General features: G+C 43.4%; 1 protein-coding gene across 4 annotated transcripts in view; it reads right to left on the bottom strand.

Moving 5' to 3' along the window:
- The window catches only part of cdin1 (CDAN1 interacting nuclease 1), a 61,398-nt gene extending 51,639 nt beyond the window's left edge, over positions 1-9,759 (bottom strand). For 2 of the 4 annotated variants that reach the window (XM_084675353.1, XM_084675350.1), the window contains exons 1-2: positions 9,711-9,759; positions 9,312-9,428 (exon numbers count right to left, since the gene is read on the bottom strand). In XM_084675353.1, the coding sequence (XP_084531479.1) occupies positions 9,312-9,412 (101 nt within the window). In that variant the 5' untranslated portion in view covers positions 9,413-9,428; positions 9,711-9,759. The other 2 variants (XM_084675352.1, XM_084675351.1) reach the window with 2 other exon arrangements.
- Positions 9,760-13,790: the final 4,031 nt, after the last annotated feature.

Genomic DNA, 13,790 nt, shown 5'->3' with positions numbered 1-13,790 from the left:
ACCAAGCTGATTCATCAAGTAGAGTTCTGATCTTTTCATTCCCTCCACAGAAGCATCACACTCAGAGCACGTTCACCCACCTCCCTAATTCATATCACAAGACCTGTAGTGGGGGGGGGGTTCTATTCTGGGCTAGTGATAACCCGAAAATGGATGGAAAAGCCCTTGGTTCTCCATTCAGCCCCAATCACATGCTGCTACGTAAATTACAACTCAATAGTGTATGTAATTCAATAAATCCAATGCAGGTCATACTGTAAAAAGGTGGGATGGCGGCTAGCTGGTATGGGATTTGTTTTGTTCTCAAAATAGTAGATTATGACGTCTTGTATTCAGCAGCAGCAGCAAAAAAGAAGAAGAAAAAAAAGATGTATTTGGCAAACAAATCAACAGAAGGAAACAGAGGTGGAGGGATTGAACAAGGTAGGAACCATTGTTGTTGGTTTCATCATCTTTCCTCTCAGCTTATCTGAAGATCTGATGAGGTCCTCCTCCAGTAAGAGTCAATAACAATGCCCAGAAGTCGGAAGACCTGACAATGATAGCATCAGTAAACAGCCAGGCAGATGGAGCCTTGCAATACACTTATAGACCTGTTCAATTCACATAAGTGTAGCTTATCATTGTCTGCAATGTGTTTTGTGTGCCATTATGGGAGACAAAAGTGAGGAATGTACCTGGAATGTGCCTACAACTATCACACAATGTTTACATAGGCCGTACATATATTTAACTATATTTGTTGACTTCAATTAAATGTCATATAAATCCGGGTACAAGCACACAAGGAAATGAATGATGTTCAACAGACTCTTGTGGTCTCATTGAGAAGTTAAAGGGTCAAAAAACATGGCGACAAACACATTGACCTCTCCTTGATGAATACTCTAAAGCCTCCCTCCTGTCTGGGATCCAGGCTCGGGGAGACAGAAGGTTAGGTAACAGAAGAGCAGTTAGGGAATCATTCACTCTCCACATAATTACCCTTCCTTATAACCTAGCGCAGAACATTAATATGCATGGAGCCCAAAATAGTGGAGCACCAGATTTGATTAAAACAATTAGGAGCTTCATGATGTTATGATGGTGGAATGTCTGTTCCCATGTTATAATTAACTGTATATACATTGTGTATTGGTAGCTTGGCTCTCTATACATTGAGGCATTGAGTTGTATTGAATTATAGGCTAAATTGCTCATTAAGTCAGCACACATAATTTGTCATACTGTATGCTGCCTGTCTATGATGCAGTGGAGAACAAACAACAAACAAAACAAAAAAACATTTGAATTCATAATGCTTAACTATACCATTTTAATTTTTAATGTGCTCTAAAAAGCCAGAACAAGATTATTTGGGGGGGAGGGGATGTCTACAAGCTATCAATTATTTTCAAAATCTTCTTATTTACAAATAATTAATTATAAACGATAGCAGTAATTTACCTAATGAAAGCCACCTGGCTAATGGCAGGGGGATCATATGCTGCGACAGTACTTAGCGTTAGCTGGTGCTGCGTGTAGAGAGTGGTGCATGTCCTCGCTCTTCAGGGCATGAAGCTAACTGAGGCATGGACAATATTCCTACTAATGACTTTCAGGACGTTTGAGGCTGGGTAAGGAGACGTTTGAGGCTGGGTAAGAAGACTTGGAGGCTGGGTAAGGAGACATTTAAGGCTGGGTAAGGAGACGTTTGAGGCTGGGTAAGGAGATGTTTGAGGCTGGGTAAGGAGACGTTTAGGTAAGGAGACGTTTGGGGCTGGGTAAGGAGACATTTGAGGCTGGGTAAGGAGACGTTTAGGTCAGGAGACGTTTGAGGCTGGGTAAGGAGACGTTTGAGGCTGGGTAAGGAGACGTTTAGGTCAGGAGACGTTTGAGGCTGGGTAAGGAGACGTTTGAGGCTGGGTAAGGAGACGTTTATGTAAGAAGACGTTTGAGGCTGGGTAAGGAGACATTTGAGGCTGGGTAAGGAGACGTTTGAGGCTGGGTAAGGAGACGTTGGAGGCTGGGTAAGGAGACGTTTGAGGCTGGGTAAGGAGACGTTTGAGGCTGGATTAAGGAGACGTATGAGGCTGGATGAAGGAAACGTTTGAGGCTGGATGAAGGAGACGTTTGAGGCTGGATGAAGGAGACGTTTGAGGCTGGGTAAGGACACGTTTGAGGCTGGATTAAGGAGACGTTTGAGGCTGGGTAAGGAGACATTTGAGGCTTGGTAAGGACGAATGGGTAAGTTTTGCTGGCTGACAGTTTACAGTTTTTTTACACACTCAACAACACTTTGACACACATTTCAGAACCTTGATGTCCTTTCTCAAAACTCTAGACACAAAACTCACAACAGTTGATCAAAATGCACATTTTTTCAAAACGCTAACACGATTTTCAATTGCTTGGATACATTACACATACACCTTAGATCATTTGTTAATTGAACTATAATCATCTGTTGAAAATGATGCAACTAAAGATCAATGTATCACCATTTTAAAATAAAATTCACAAATAACATCTGAAATGTCTATCATTTCCTTACATTACAATGATCTAACTGTCAATTGATACTACTGTTCAAAATTATAAGTAACTCTTGCATTTCTCTTAATGCATAGTTTTACAGAAAATGACAAACAATATTCCAAGTTTAGAACATGAAAGTTTCAGTATAACGAGATCCATTGACACCAATTACTATGAAACATGAACAAATTGGACGAAGCTAACATGTTTTCAGATTTGAAAACCAGCAGCACCTATAGGTATGCAGGCCTTGTACTGTAATTGCTTAGTCAATTTACAGCCCTCTATTTGCCTCCATACTCTCCCTTCCTCAACTCAATTGAGGAATTGTTCTTCACATGGAGGTGTACCATAGGCACCCTCATGAACAAGTTACTCTTCTCCAGGCCATAGATGAGGCATGCAATTACATGAAGGCAGACAAGTGTCAAGCCTGGATTCGCCATGCCTAAAGATTCTTTCAGAGATGTTTGTCGAAATGAAAACATCTATTGCAATGTGGATGAAAACTTGTGGCCAAATCCACAAGAGAGTGTTGATGGAGAGTAATCAATCCTTTGTTTTCCTTTGTTTGTTTGTTTTTTGGAGCCAGGTGAGGAACACTGCAGTACACGTTCACATACTGTAGGATAGTTTCCTTTTGTAGCAAATTCGGTTTGCTTTGATACAAAAAAAAATGTTGTAATTAGATTGTATTTCATCAATACATTTCAGATTTTGCTCAATGATTCCACTGTATGTAGTATTCTCTCTTAGTCAATTTATGGCGATGTAGAATCTTATGAAACATGTACCACATATTAGTAGTACAATATTTAATGATTGTACAAACAACTACATGGTGAGACTATGGGTATCTTGTGTGTGGATGATCTAAGACAAGTGAATGTTCCTGGTTGGGACTACGACTTCTAGTTTTCCAAAGTGGTTCTACTCCGACTGGACCCCTTTTTTGGTTGATGAAACATGCTATGTGTGGGATAATTTGCAAATACTTGATGATGATGATCTTCTCTGTGACAAGAACGCTTTCCAAACAAGAGATATTCTCACATTAAACTGGGACATAAAATGTATTCTATTTGCCTTGAACGAATATGTTACGAGGAAGAAAATAGCTAGATGTGTTTTGGTTAAATACTATATGCAAATTGACCTAATTATACATGCTGATAGGAGAGGGATAACATCTGTCTCTTCATAACGTCTAGCCTGCCATCATCAACAACAGAAACAGAAATCTATCGTTCTTAATGTACAGACTTACTGGCATACATCTCTACAAACCACACATACACAAAGCTACATCTTGTCATGTCGCTACAAACAAATACTTGTTTAATGAACAAAGATGTTTACAGTTCAAGTTGGTTATCTATAACTGCCTTGCCTAATGTTAATGTAAATGTAAAATAAAATGATTACTTGTCAAACAGGCCAATTATTTCTTATTGTGCAAGGTATATGGCATACATACCATATGTAATATCACATCTATTACTATGTTTATTTTTATTTTGTTATAAGTCTTTTAAAATTGGTGATTGTTAACGCCTCCAGAACCATAACTCCATCAGGCCATGAGGGCCATAAACTACAGCCAGGGCCTGTGGGAGGAAGGGAGGAAGCTATAGTCAAGCAGTGGCATGGAAGGCCGGGAAGGGGGAAGGGGGGCAGAGATGGTTTGAACAGAAGCACAACAGGGCATCTCACCACCTACAACTCTCCTGACAGGGGGAAATATGACCTCCACCCCCCCCCCCCCCCCCCCATCTCCTCCCTTCTTGCTTAAGTCCAATCTTTACATGTGGGCCCTCAGAGGTGTCCAAGATGTCAGGACTGTAACAGAAGCGTGGTGTAGCGCACAGCCCGCAGCACACTCACAGTCCTAATAGTGATCAGGGATGAGAGGCAGAGCTCCTCACAACGCCGTTCGTGATGAAAACACGCAGCAGCCAATTACGGCGTGTTACTACGGTTATAGCGTGATTCTTATCGCTGCTGCCTATGTGAACTTTCACCGAGAAATCTAAAGTGAGCTCTACAATATCCATTTTGTAGTGTGTGTGTGTGTGTGGGGGGGGGGGTCCTCTGGTCTGGCAAGAAAAAAACATTCTGTTGACCAACTGCCGACTCCGTAAAGTGCAGCCACAGCGCTTGTACCATTCTGGGCAATTTGTTCCATTTCTATTCTGCAACTGATCCCAGTATGCAAACGGAACCTGAGGCAGCATAGCTGCCTAGCTGTACTGTACTCATAATGCCTTCTTGCGGCATGTGTGTTTGTCAGAATGTGTGTGTGTGTGTCTGAGTCTGATTGTGTATTACAAAAGGTGTGTTTTCAAAAAACACGGTGTGGAATTTAAGTTGTATTCACATACGCTGTGTGCTATAGGGACAACTTAGGAACCATTTGCAATCACTGCCAACTCATTCTGCCAACACACACCAGCTTCCCTGGGTCTTTCTGCCCCAGTGATCTGGGTCTTACTGTCTTGCTCTGGCTGAAGGGTGCTGAGGGTGGAGCAGGACATCCTGCTGCTGTGAGGAAGCGTATTAGTTTGGAACTTCCTAATCAAGTAATTAATCACATCAATTATTCATGGGCCTTCTCAAGCTGACATGAAGCTGTAAACTCAGCATAGACTCACCACTGACTTTCTCCCTCCCTCTCTCTCCCATCCTCCTTCGCTCTCTTTTTCTGTTATCTATTCTCTATCTCTCTCTCCCTTCCTCCCTCCCTCCGTCCCTCCTACCTCTCCTCTGACCATGTCAACCCTTCCAGCTCTGTGATTAGCTCTTCCCGGCTGGGAATGCTTCCATTGGCCGTGAAGGATCTACCCACAATGCACAGCGGCTGCCTGTGTGTGTTGTGGTGGCGTGCATGGTGAGATCCAGGAGGCGTGTGGAGGCCAGGGGAGGCTCCTGGGGAGTTTGTCCCTGACTGCGGGCCCTGCACGGCAGCTTCACAGCCAGAGGCGGCCCTGGCTAATGTCAGCCCCACATCCACACAGCAACACCCTGGATAACAGCACCCTGGCGCTGACTTATAGGGGCTACAATGAAACACCTACGTCGATTTCAAAAAGGGCAACAACCAAAAAGGGGAGGGGAGGTGTAAAAGAATACTGACTATTTTTACATTTTGCAGTAAAATAATATGGGGGAAAAGGCCAGCTAAATTCAACAGAATGGTGAGATGTGCTATTCTATGCTGTTCCCAAAAATAAGGAAGAGTGAGAATGCTGCAGAACCATCAGGATGAATACTTGTTTGACGTATATTAGTGTGTACCAATAAAATATACAAATAAAATATTTACTGAAAACAAGTTAGAACTACAATTTTTGGAAAATTGTCGGAACTAGGCTACATTTGTAAGACTGTTGAATTGACTTATTTGTGTGGTACTGGGAAGAAAAAAAAACATTTCAATGTTTGGGAGAACACAGAGGTTGGTTAACAAATAATACCGATCCTGTGGATTTAACTAGCATGTAATGGAGAGATAAAACACCATAACCGCAATAAATAATCAATGAGCGAGCCCCTCTGCTTCCTCCCCAGCCGCGATATCACCATGAAAAACAAAGTGTCTGCAGCCAAGAAATTACCATATCAATGGCACATGCCATAACAACCCTGGTCCTGGAGTTCCTCCCCCAGATCACGCTAGATAAACCCCAAATAACAGAGAAATTAACAAATGCTTGACATTTGCTCAACATCCATTATTCTGACACTTCTTCAGAATTTCAAAAGGCTGAACGCATGCTTAATCAACATTCATATTCCCCCGGCGAGTCACAGGCACCATATTGCAGCCCGCCTCGCCGCTGATGAAAACGACACATTAGGGCCCGATTCAGAAGCGTTCAGGGACTCCGAGTCAGGGAGTTTGTGCAGTGTGTGTGTGTGTGTGTGTGTGTGTGTGAGTGTTAGACACTTTTCCTTTTTAAACATAATCCAAAATAGCAGCATCTGCCACACTGTCTCTCCTCACTCCCCCTATCCTCCCACCCTTCACGCAAACTCTGGCCATATGCAGAATGAACTAAATGGTGTTTTAAAGAGGAGAATAATCATTATCTCCCAAATTCATTCATACGGTAGCAGCACACAGGGACCAGAAGTCCCTGACACTCTTACTCTCTCCCTCTCTCTGTATCTCTCTCTCTCTCTTAGTCTCACTGTAACTCTCTCTGCAACTCTCACCTCCTCCCTCTCTCCCTCCCTCTGGGGACAAAGAGCAGAGGGAGTGGGGTCCCTCCCAGACTGGGGGAAGCCAGGCGAGGCCTCTGAGAGCAGCAGCCAATCATTTCCAATTCTAATACAGGGCCAGAGAAAGGCCTGATGGGACTGATGTCACCCCCCCCCCCCCACCCCACCAATCACCCCGCCCCCAGCGCTGCCTGCCTGCCTGCCTGCCGGCCTGTCATTGTGGCCGGGACGCAGACACAAGGCAGGGCACCCTGGCCGGACGGGAGGTGGGGGAAGCGAGAGGGAGAGGGGAGGGAGAGGGGCGGAGGGGATGGTATTTGCATGTCCCTCCATTGTGAGCAAGGGGGTGAAAAGTGACAGCACCGTGTCCAATTGTTTCCCCCCCTCAGAACAGCCCGGGCCCGGCAGGAGAGGCCCAGGCTGACAGATGACTCCCAACATCTGTGTTATGCAGGCGATACAGATGAGGGGGCCACGCATCTCCCTCTCTCTGTCTCTCCCTCGCTCTCTCTCTCTCTCTCTCTCTCTCTCTCTCTCTGTCCCTCCTTCTCTCCGCCCCCCTATTCAGCTCCTCACACGAGAGAGACTGACAGACGTCCCGTGGAAATCACCTTGAATCGGCCCATCACAGTCATTATCGTCAGGGGCTCGGGTGCTCCTCCCACGGAACGCCCTATCAAAAGCTATGATTGCCAATTGCTTTTCTGCTCAAATCCAGATTGAGGGGATGCAGGATATTCACCTCTGCCTCGTCTCGCATGACAAACGGACAGCTACGAGTGTGGACAAATAATGGCGACAAAATAATAATATTAGAGAATTTGTACTTTGTGATTTTTGAGATTACAGTAATATGATGCACTTTCACTATTTTGGAAAAAGCTGTAGTTGTGTTTTCCTACCTATTGGTCTGTTCTTACAACAGATGGTCCTCCACTCTTGTCACTAAACAGTAGGCTAGTCTACCCCCCCCCCCCCCACCAGCCCCGCACCCACCCCATATCCCATCGACTGTACTTAGTAGGCTAGTCCACAAGCCCCCGTGTTTCCCATAGTAGGCTAGTCCACGTGCCACCCCCCACCCTCCAATCCCCCTACACCATCTACACTAGTCCACTCCTAGTGCCAGGTCCATGTTGGCTGATCCCCTCCTGACTACCGCCCCCACCCCCCCTCCCTGCCACCCCCAGCCTGGCCAGTATTTACGCAGGGCTCCCACACAGTCCAAATGTGTGGGGGGCAAGGGGGGGGGGGGGGGGGCTGACTGCCGTGCCTGGGCGCATGCTAAGAGATGATGGATGGCCTAGTCGATATGTTATGTCTTAAGAGCCCGATTTCCTGCCAGTCCAATCACTAACCCTCCAGAGCCCGGCCTCAGCTGATTGGACAAGCAGAATAATTTCGCAGGCTGTGAAAACAGTGCCGCCGTGCCTGTCTGCCCTGCCTGGTGACGAGACTCAGGGTTTTTAAGGAGCAGGGGCCTCCCTGAGAACGGCTACGGTGAAGGAAATAAAAACAATAACGCCAAGACTAAACAAGAGGGCCAGCACCGCTGGGAGGACGGAGCCATGCAGAAATATAGGAACCAAAAACCTTCAAATGTTTTCTTTTAATTATCACCCCCCAAAAATGGCTCTTGGAAGAATATCGTCAGTCTGAGTTTGGGTTAAGGACATGGAACCCCCATTAGGCTAGTGTGAAGGATTTTAAACAAGAACAAAAAGACAACAGTAACCTAAGGAAATATATCTAAGCAACAAATAACCAGGCAGGCAAGATTCACGGGGCACATAACATATTCTGTAAAACGCTGACGACTGAGAACAAAGGCATGTTCAAGGTAGGCAGTGTTCTCCTCGGGGAACCCTCCGGTACCTTTCTCCTAGTGGTGATTAGGGCATAATGGTAGTAGGAAGCTCCAAATTCATGCAACTTTGCCAGTGACCTCTGTGGGATCAGCAGTGTCCTGGTGGCCTTGGGGGATTGCATGTGTTACATTCAATAAAGAGCATCCCCTCAGTGTCAAGGAGAAATGCAAACACCACCATTAACCCCCGCTTACACTCCCAGGCAGGCAGGCAGTTGGCTGTATGGCGGACTAGTTGCCAATGTCTAAAACTAAATCTAACAATAAAAGGGCAAGTCCTATAACCATCAGGTCATCAATGACCATGAACAGATATCACATGAAATTATATGAATATAAAATGTACTGCCGGCCATGTTAAAGCCTATATACAACACCGAAATGGCTGGATACCAAGGCTGGAAAAGTTCAACAGTTATTTTGTTTGTATTTTTATTTTACAATAAACATTGTCATATAGCCTGGCAACTTTAATGAATTTGTTTTTGTTATAAAACATTTTTAAGTAACACTTAGCTGCTGTAAGGGTATGCGGCATTTTGACAATATAATGATACTGTACATTAGAATCTCTGGATCCTTGACATCCTCCGTGTCACAGCAGGCAAAATGTATCTGTAAACTGGGAGGGATAGGCCACCAACTCGGCTTATACCAATCATGTCATTGCAACAATATGATATTGAGAGGGCGGGGCAGAACTTACTTGGGAAATCTTTCTTTCAGAATCTTCATGCACTGACGTGTCGGTCTCAAATTATCAGTGCATCTTACTATTTCCTTATATTCAGCACGAGACAGCTTCATTTTTGTTCAGACGCACCTACAACCAATATATGCATCTCAGGTCATATGTTCAGTCAGTAGCTATGGCAACAATAAAGCTATCTGAGCAATCAGCTGTTAAACTTCACATCAGATGAAAAAGGTAAATCGTCTCCTTGTTAGCTTACCAGCTAACTGGATTTAGGGCAACGTACCACTTAAATCCATCAATATAACAATTATGTATCACCTACAAACCCACTGTTAACAATTCCGCATCATAAGAAAGAAATACGATTACATTTTACGATTGTATATGTTCGAAAAACGGAGTAATTACCATAAATACGAGGAGCATGAGTCTGACAACTTCCTGATTGGTTCCCGCGAGCAAATTGAAGCACCAGCATCAGAATGAAAAGTACCCCAATTGGCCAAGATTTACTAAAGTTCAGTAAAGCTGCATGTGATTGGCGCTGACGTCGGAGATCGAGCTCTTTGCCCTGCTGTGTTCTACAAGCCACAGGCAGGATTTGAGAAGAGTAAAATACAGACAGAATTTGAGTTTGCTTCACCTTTTACTGTATTTGCATCAAGAAGACGCTATATTACAGTGTATTTCTCAGATAAAAAATATGCTGAGCTTAATTTAATGTGAAATTATAACTTCAGTCTTTACAATATTGTATAATGTATGCACGTAATTGTCGCACGTAACAAATGGATACAAAACACGGGTAAATCACCCAAAACACTGCACTGTTATGGGAAGAACGGAAATGTGTTTTTTATTTATTTATGTTAAATTGATAATTTTGTATAAACATCAGCAGTCGGCCTATAAACTAACCAAACCAGATATCTCAGGCCTGTCTGAAAGCAGAAATAATGAAGCAAAACAAACTTTCTTCATGTGATCAAGAAGAGGTAAAAGTACTGTGGGACATCATTTATTTATGTATTATATTTCCTTTCATTTGAACATGATAGTTTATACTCTCAGTGCCCTTGGCAAGAACACTTAAATTGAATTGTGGATAATGATAAGTAGACAACACTCTAAAGGTCTGTTAAAGGAGTGTCACTGAGCTTAGTGCATAAGTGTGTGCTTGGGTTGAATTGCCCTTCACTGAAGTGGCATATACAGAAAATAATGTATTTATGCCTTTGGCAGGAAATGTACTCATCACACTCTAGATGTAATGACAAATGCGTACAGACTCAGGTTATAATACAAAAGCTAGACTGAGGGGATTTAGTTAAAACTGTACAGAATATATATATATATATAATTTTTTTAATTACGATTATCAGACATTGCTACAAATTATTAAAGCTTTATGTATTCTCTGTTGAAAGACTAGATTAATTAGTCAAATATCCCTTTCAGATCAGTCATATTGTACAATGGTCTTAAAGTCTAAAAACTACACTCTGCTGTGCTAAACTGCACTGCTTTGATGAACATTTAATGTACTTTTTATTTACAGGACACCAATAAGAGGGAACACTTTGTAAAACATTTTAGTGTACATCTTATTTTATTATTGCTCGACATGTAGGACAGTAAAACAGAATAACTTGATTTAAAACGTAATTTTAAAAAATTACACTAACTAAACTCTAATTTATGGCATCATCTTCCCGACCATAAAAAAAATCCCTCCCTGATATTCCGTTGTCGCACATATCTCTACTTTTTGCCAGCAGGACACATGAATGAACGTGATCTTCCTTTCATGCTGAACAATGCAGCCGTGAGCCAGACTCCCTATCTGACCTGTGGTGCATCAGAAAGAAAGCCCGATTGTTGCCGGGCAGTGTAGTATGATGGCTGTGATGAGCCGAGGTCCAGGCTGACGTGCACCAGCGTGGTCCTGCACTCTAAAAGGGCTCAGTGCACCGTGAGGACTTCAATGGGAAGCTGTGTACTGGGGATCGCTGGGATCAGATAAGACCTGGGCCTCAGAGGCGGTCTAGTCTGATTGGTCTAAAAGGCTGAGGTCAGGGGCGGCTGGAGCAGTTTACCCATCTAGGTATCAAAGGATCAGGGCTTTGGTGGGGAACCGCGTGTGTAATAGGTAGAAAAGGATCAGTGTAATGTGATGGTATAAAAAGATAAAAATCAGGGAAGGGGCAGGGGAAGTGTACTGTAATGGCTCCAAAATCTGGGATCAGAGGTTGTTTGAGTGTGTGTGTGTGCGTGTGTGTGTGTGCCGCTTGTGTGCGTAGTGGCTATAGGGGAGCCACAGCGAGCTGCGACGGAGGAGAGAAGCCAGGAGATGGAATGAAGAGGATGCACAGAGGAGAGGAGATCGCTCCGGAGCCAGCATGTAAACAGGGCAGGGGTACACACACACGGTGCCGTTAACCAGCTGTGAAGCCTGCTCACAGTGGGGGAGGAATTTACAAAGAAAGCCTCCCTCGGATATGCAGGAGAGGCAGCGGTAATCTCTGTTCGGCACTCTCCCTACACCATTGTAGTGCTAAGCACAGTACCACTAATGGCACTTTTATACCTTAATGCCTGGGATGCATTTACATTTTGCTTGCTTGCTTGCAGTGAAGGGTGAGTGGCTAAGTGGGGCTGTTTGTTTGTGTGTCTCTCACAGACTCTTGCACATCCCCACAGAAAGTGCCATTGTACGTTTATTGATCTTATCAATAGACGACTGTTTAATCCCGATGACTTGCCAGGTTGTTTGCCATTTCGTTGTTGAAGTCATTTCCCTTCTACATCAGACTGTGTTTAAGGAAATTGCACCCCCCCCCTCCACCACACACACAAAAACACAGACACACACATTTTTCTTTGCCTCAGTGATGTTACTCACCATAGAAAGAGAAGACTTAGAGGCAGATGAACACCAGCAATGATGTCTAAAGTTTCTTCTCTTTTTTCTATATTTGTAGTCAGTGACTTCACTATTCTCCACCACAGAATTGCTCTCCGGTCTTTAGGGAGTCTAGACTCTCAGCCCAAAAAATCACAGTTTAAAAGTGAGGCAAGCCATCACCAGGAAATGCCTGTAGTATTAGCAAGGTATCGGATTCATACGTTTGGAGAAATAAAAAAAACTACATTCCCCGAACAGCATGACTGCCCCCTGAAAATCCCACATCCCATATTTTACATCAAGGAAGACATGACACATGTGTTACACTCCAGCTTTCAAAGCTTTTTTTTTCTCATTTATTTTATTATCCTTTAATGAATTTAATTAGAGGGCAAGTAATTAAAAACAATTGTGCTCAGCACCCCCATCTTTCCCTTTCTGGTTGTAAATTGCTCTAAACAACATGTGTGGTGTGAACAAATTTACTGGATTAATAGGGGATAGATAATATTTGGGGATTGTATTTCACACTAAACGGCTGCAGGAGAAAACAAAGGCAGCACCCCGGGCTCATTAATCATAGTCAACGGGCTGGCCCGGGTGCAATCTGCATGACGGAGGTGGAGGCACATGCTGCCGTCTAGGTCCAGGTTTCTGGATTCCCCCCTAAACACACATACACACACACATGCATATACACACAGAGACACAGACACCCTAATTTTGCCAAAACGCTAACGTCACGTCAATCACAGATAACACAGTGATACCCGAACTGAGGAGGGGGACCTGCTCCCCAGCCGCCCCAACTGCCCACCCTCACTTAGCACTAATTATACCAACATGGAAATAAATAAAAATACAACTAATATTGCATTGATTTACTCCAAAGAGACTCTACATATATTTGTAGGCTTGTATCAGTGTGTCCTTGGTTTTTACAATGGTGTGTTGCAGATTAAGTTGTGTAAAATATTAAGTAACTGAGATTTGAAACAAGTGATTTATGGACAATATTTACAGTAATATTAGTTTTTTTTTTTCTATAAAAAGACTGTCCCAATGTACTGTAGCACAATGAATAAAACTACAACAGTGTTTTTTTCGATGCTCAGGGAGTAAATTATCCTTTTATCCATCAAAAACTTTAGCTCACTGCTCTGCTGTGCAGGGCCTCACTAAACCATTTTAACTGCAGATAATTGGGTTCAATCGAGATGCAATGAGCTTCAAAATGAAGCAGATTTTCACAAAGCTCCAATCTCACCACTTGCTCCACTCTCTGAATTCTAATTATCTTATTGTGAACTTTAAAAAGAAACTGTATTTTAATAGCTTTTTAACTCCATAATATGTGTGTGTGTGAGAGAGAGAGTGTGTAGTGTATTTTGTTACATGCATTTTGTCCACCTGCTTAGGGAGGGGGGAACATTTTCTTCACACACTAACACACACTCACTTACACAAGCATGAACTGGAATTGCGTCTGGAATCCCTCCACCTCAGCTCATGTTGCGTTCTCTCTCCCCGTCCCCAATATCCTGAAGGCTTTTTTCTCATTATCAAATATTGTTTGATGTCTT

The sequence above is a fragment of the Hypomesus nipponensis genome, chromosome 3 (genome assembly GCF_054491055.1).
Source record: "Hypomesus nipponensis isolate SF chromosome 3, ASM5449105v1, whole genome shotgun sequence".
Taxonomy (NCBI): Eukaryota; Metazoa; Chordata; class Actinopteri; order Osmeriformes; family Osmeridae; genus Hypomesus; species Hypomesus nipponensis.
This window is presented reverse-complemented; position numbering and strand designations above follow the sequence as displayed.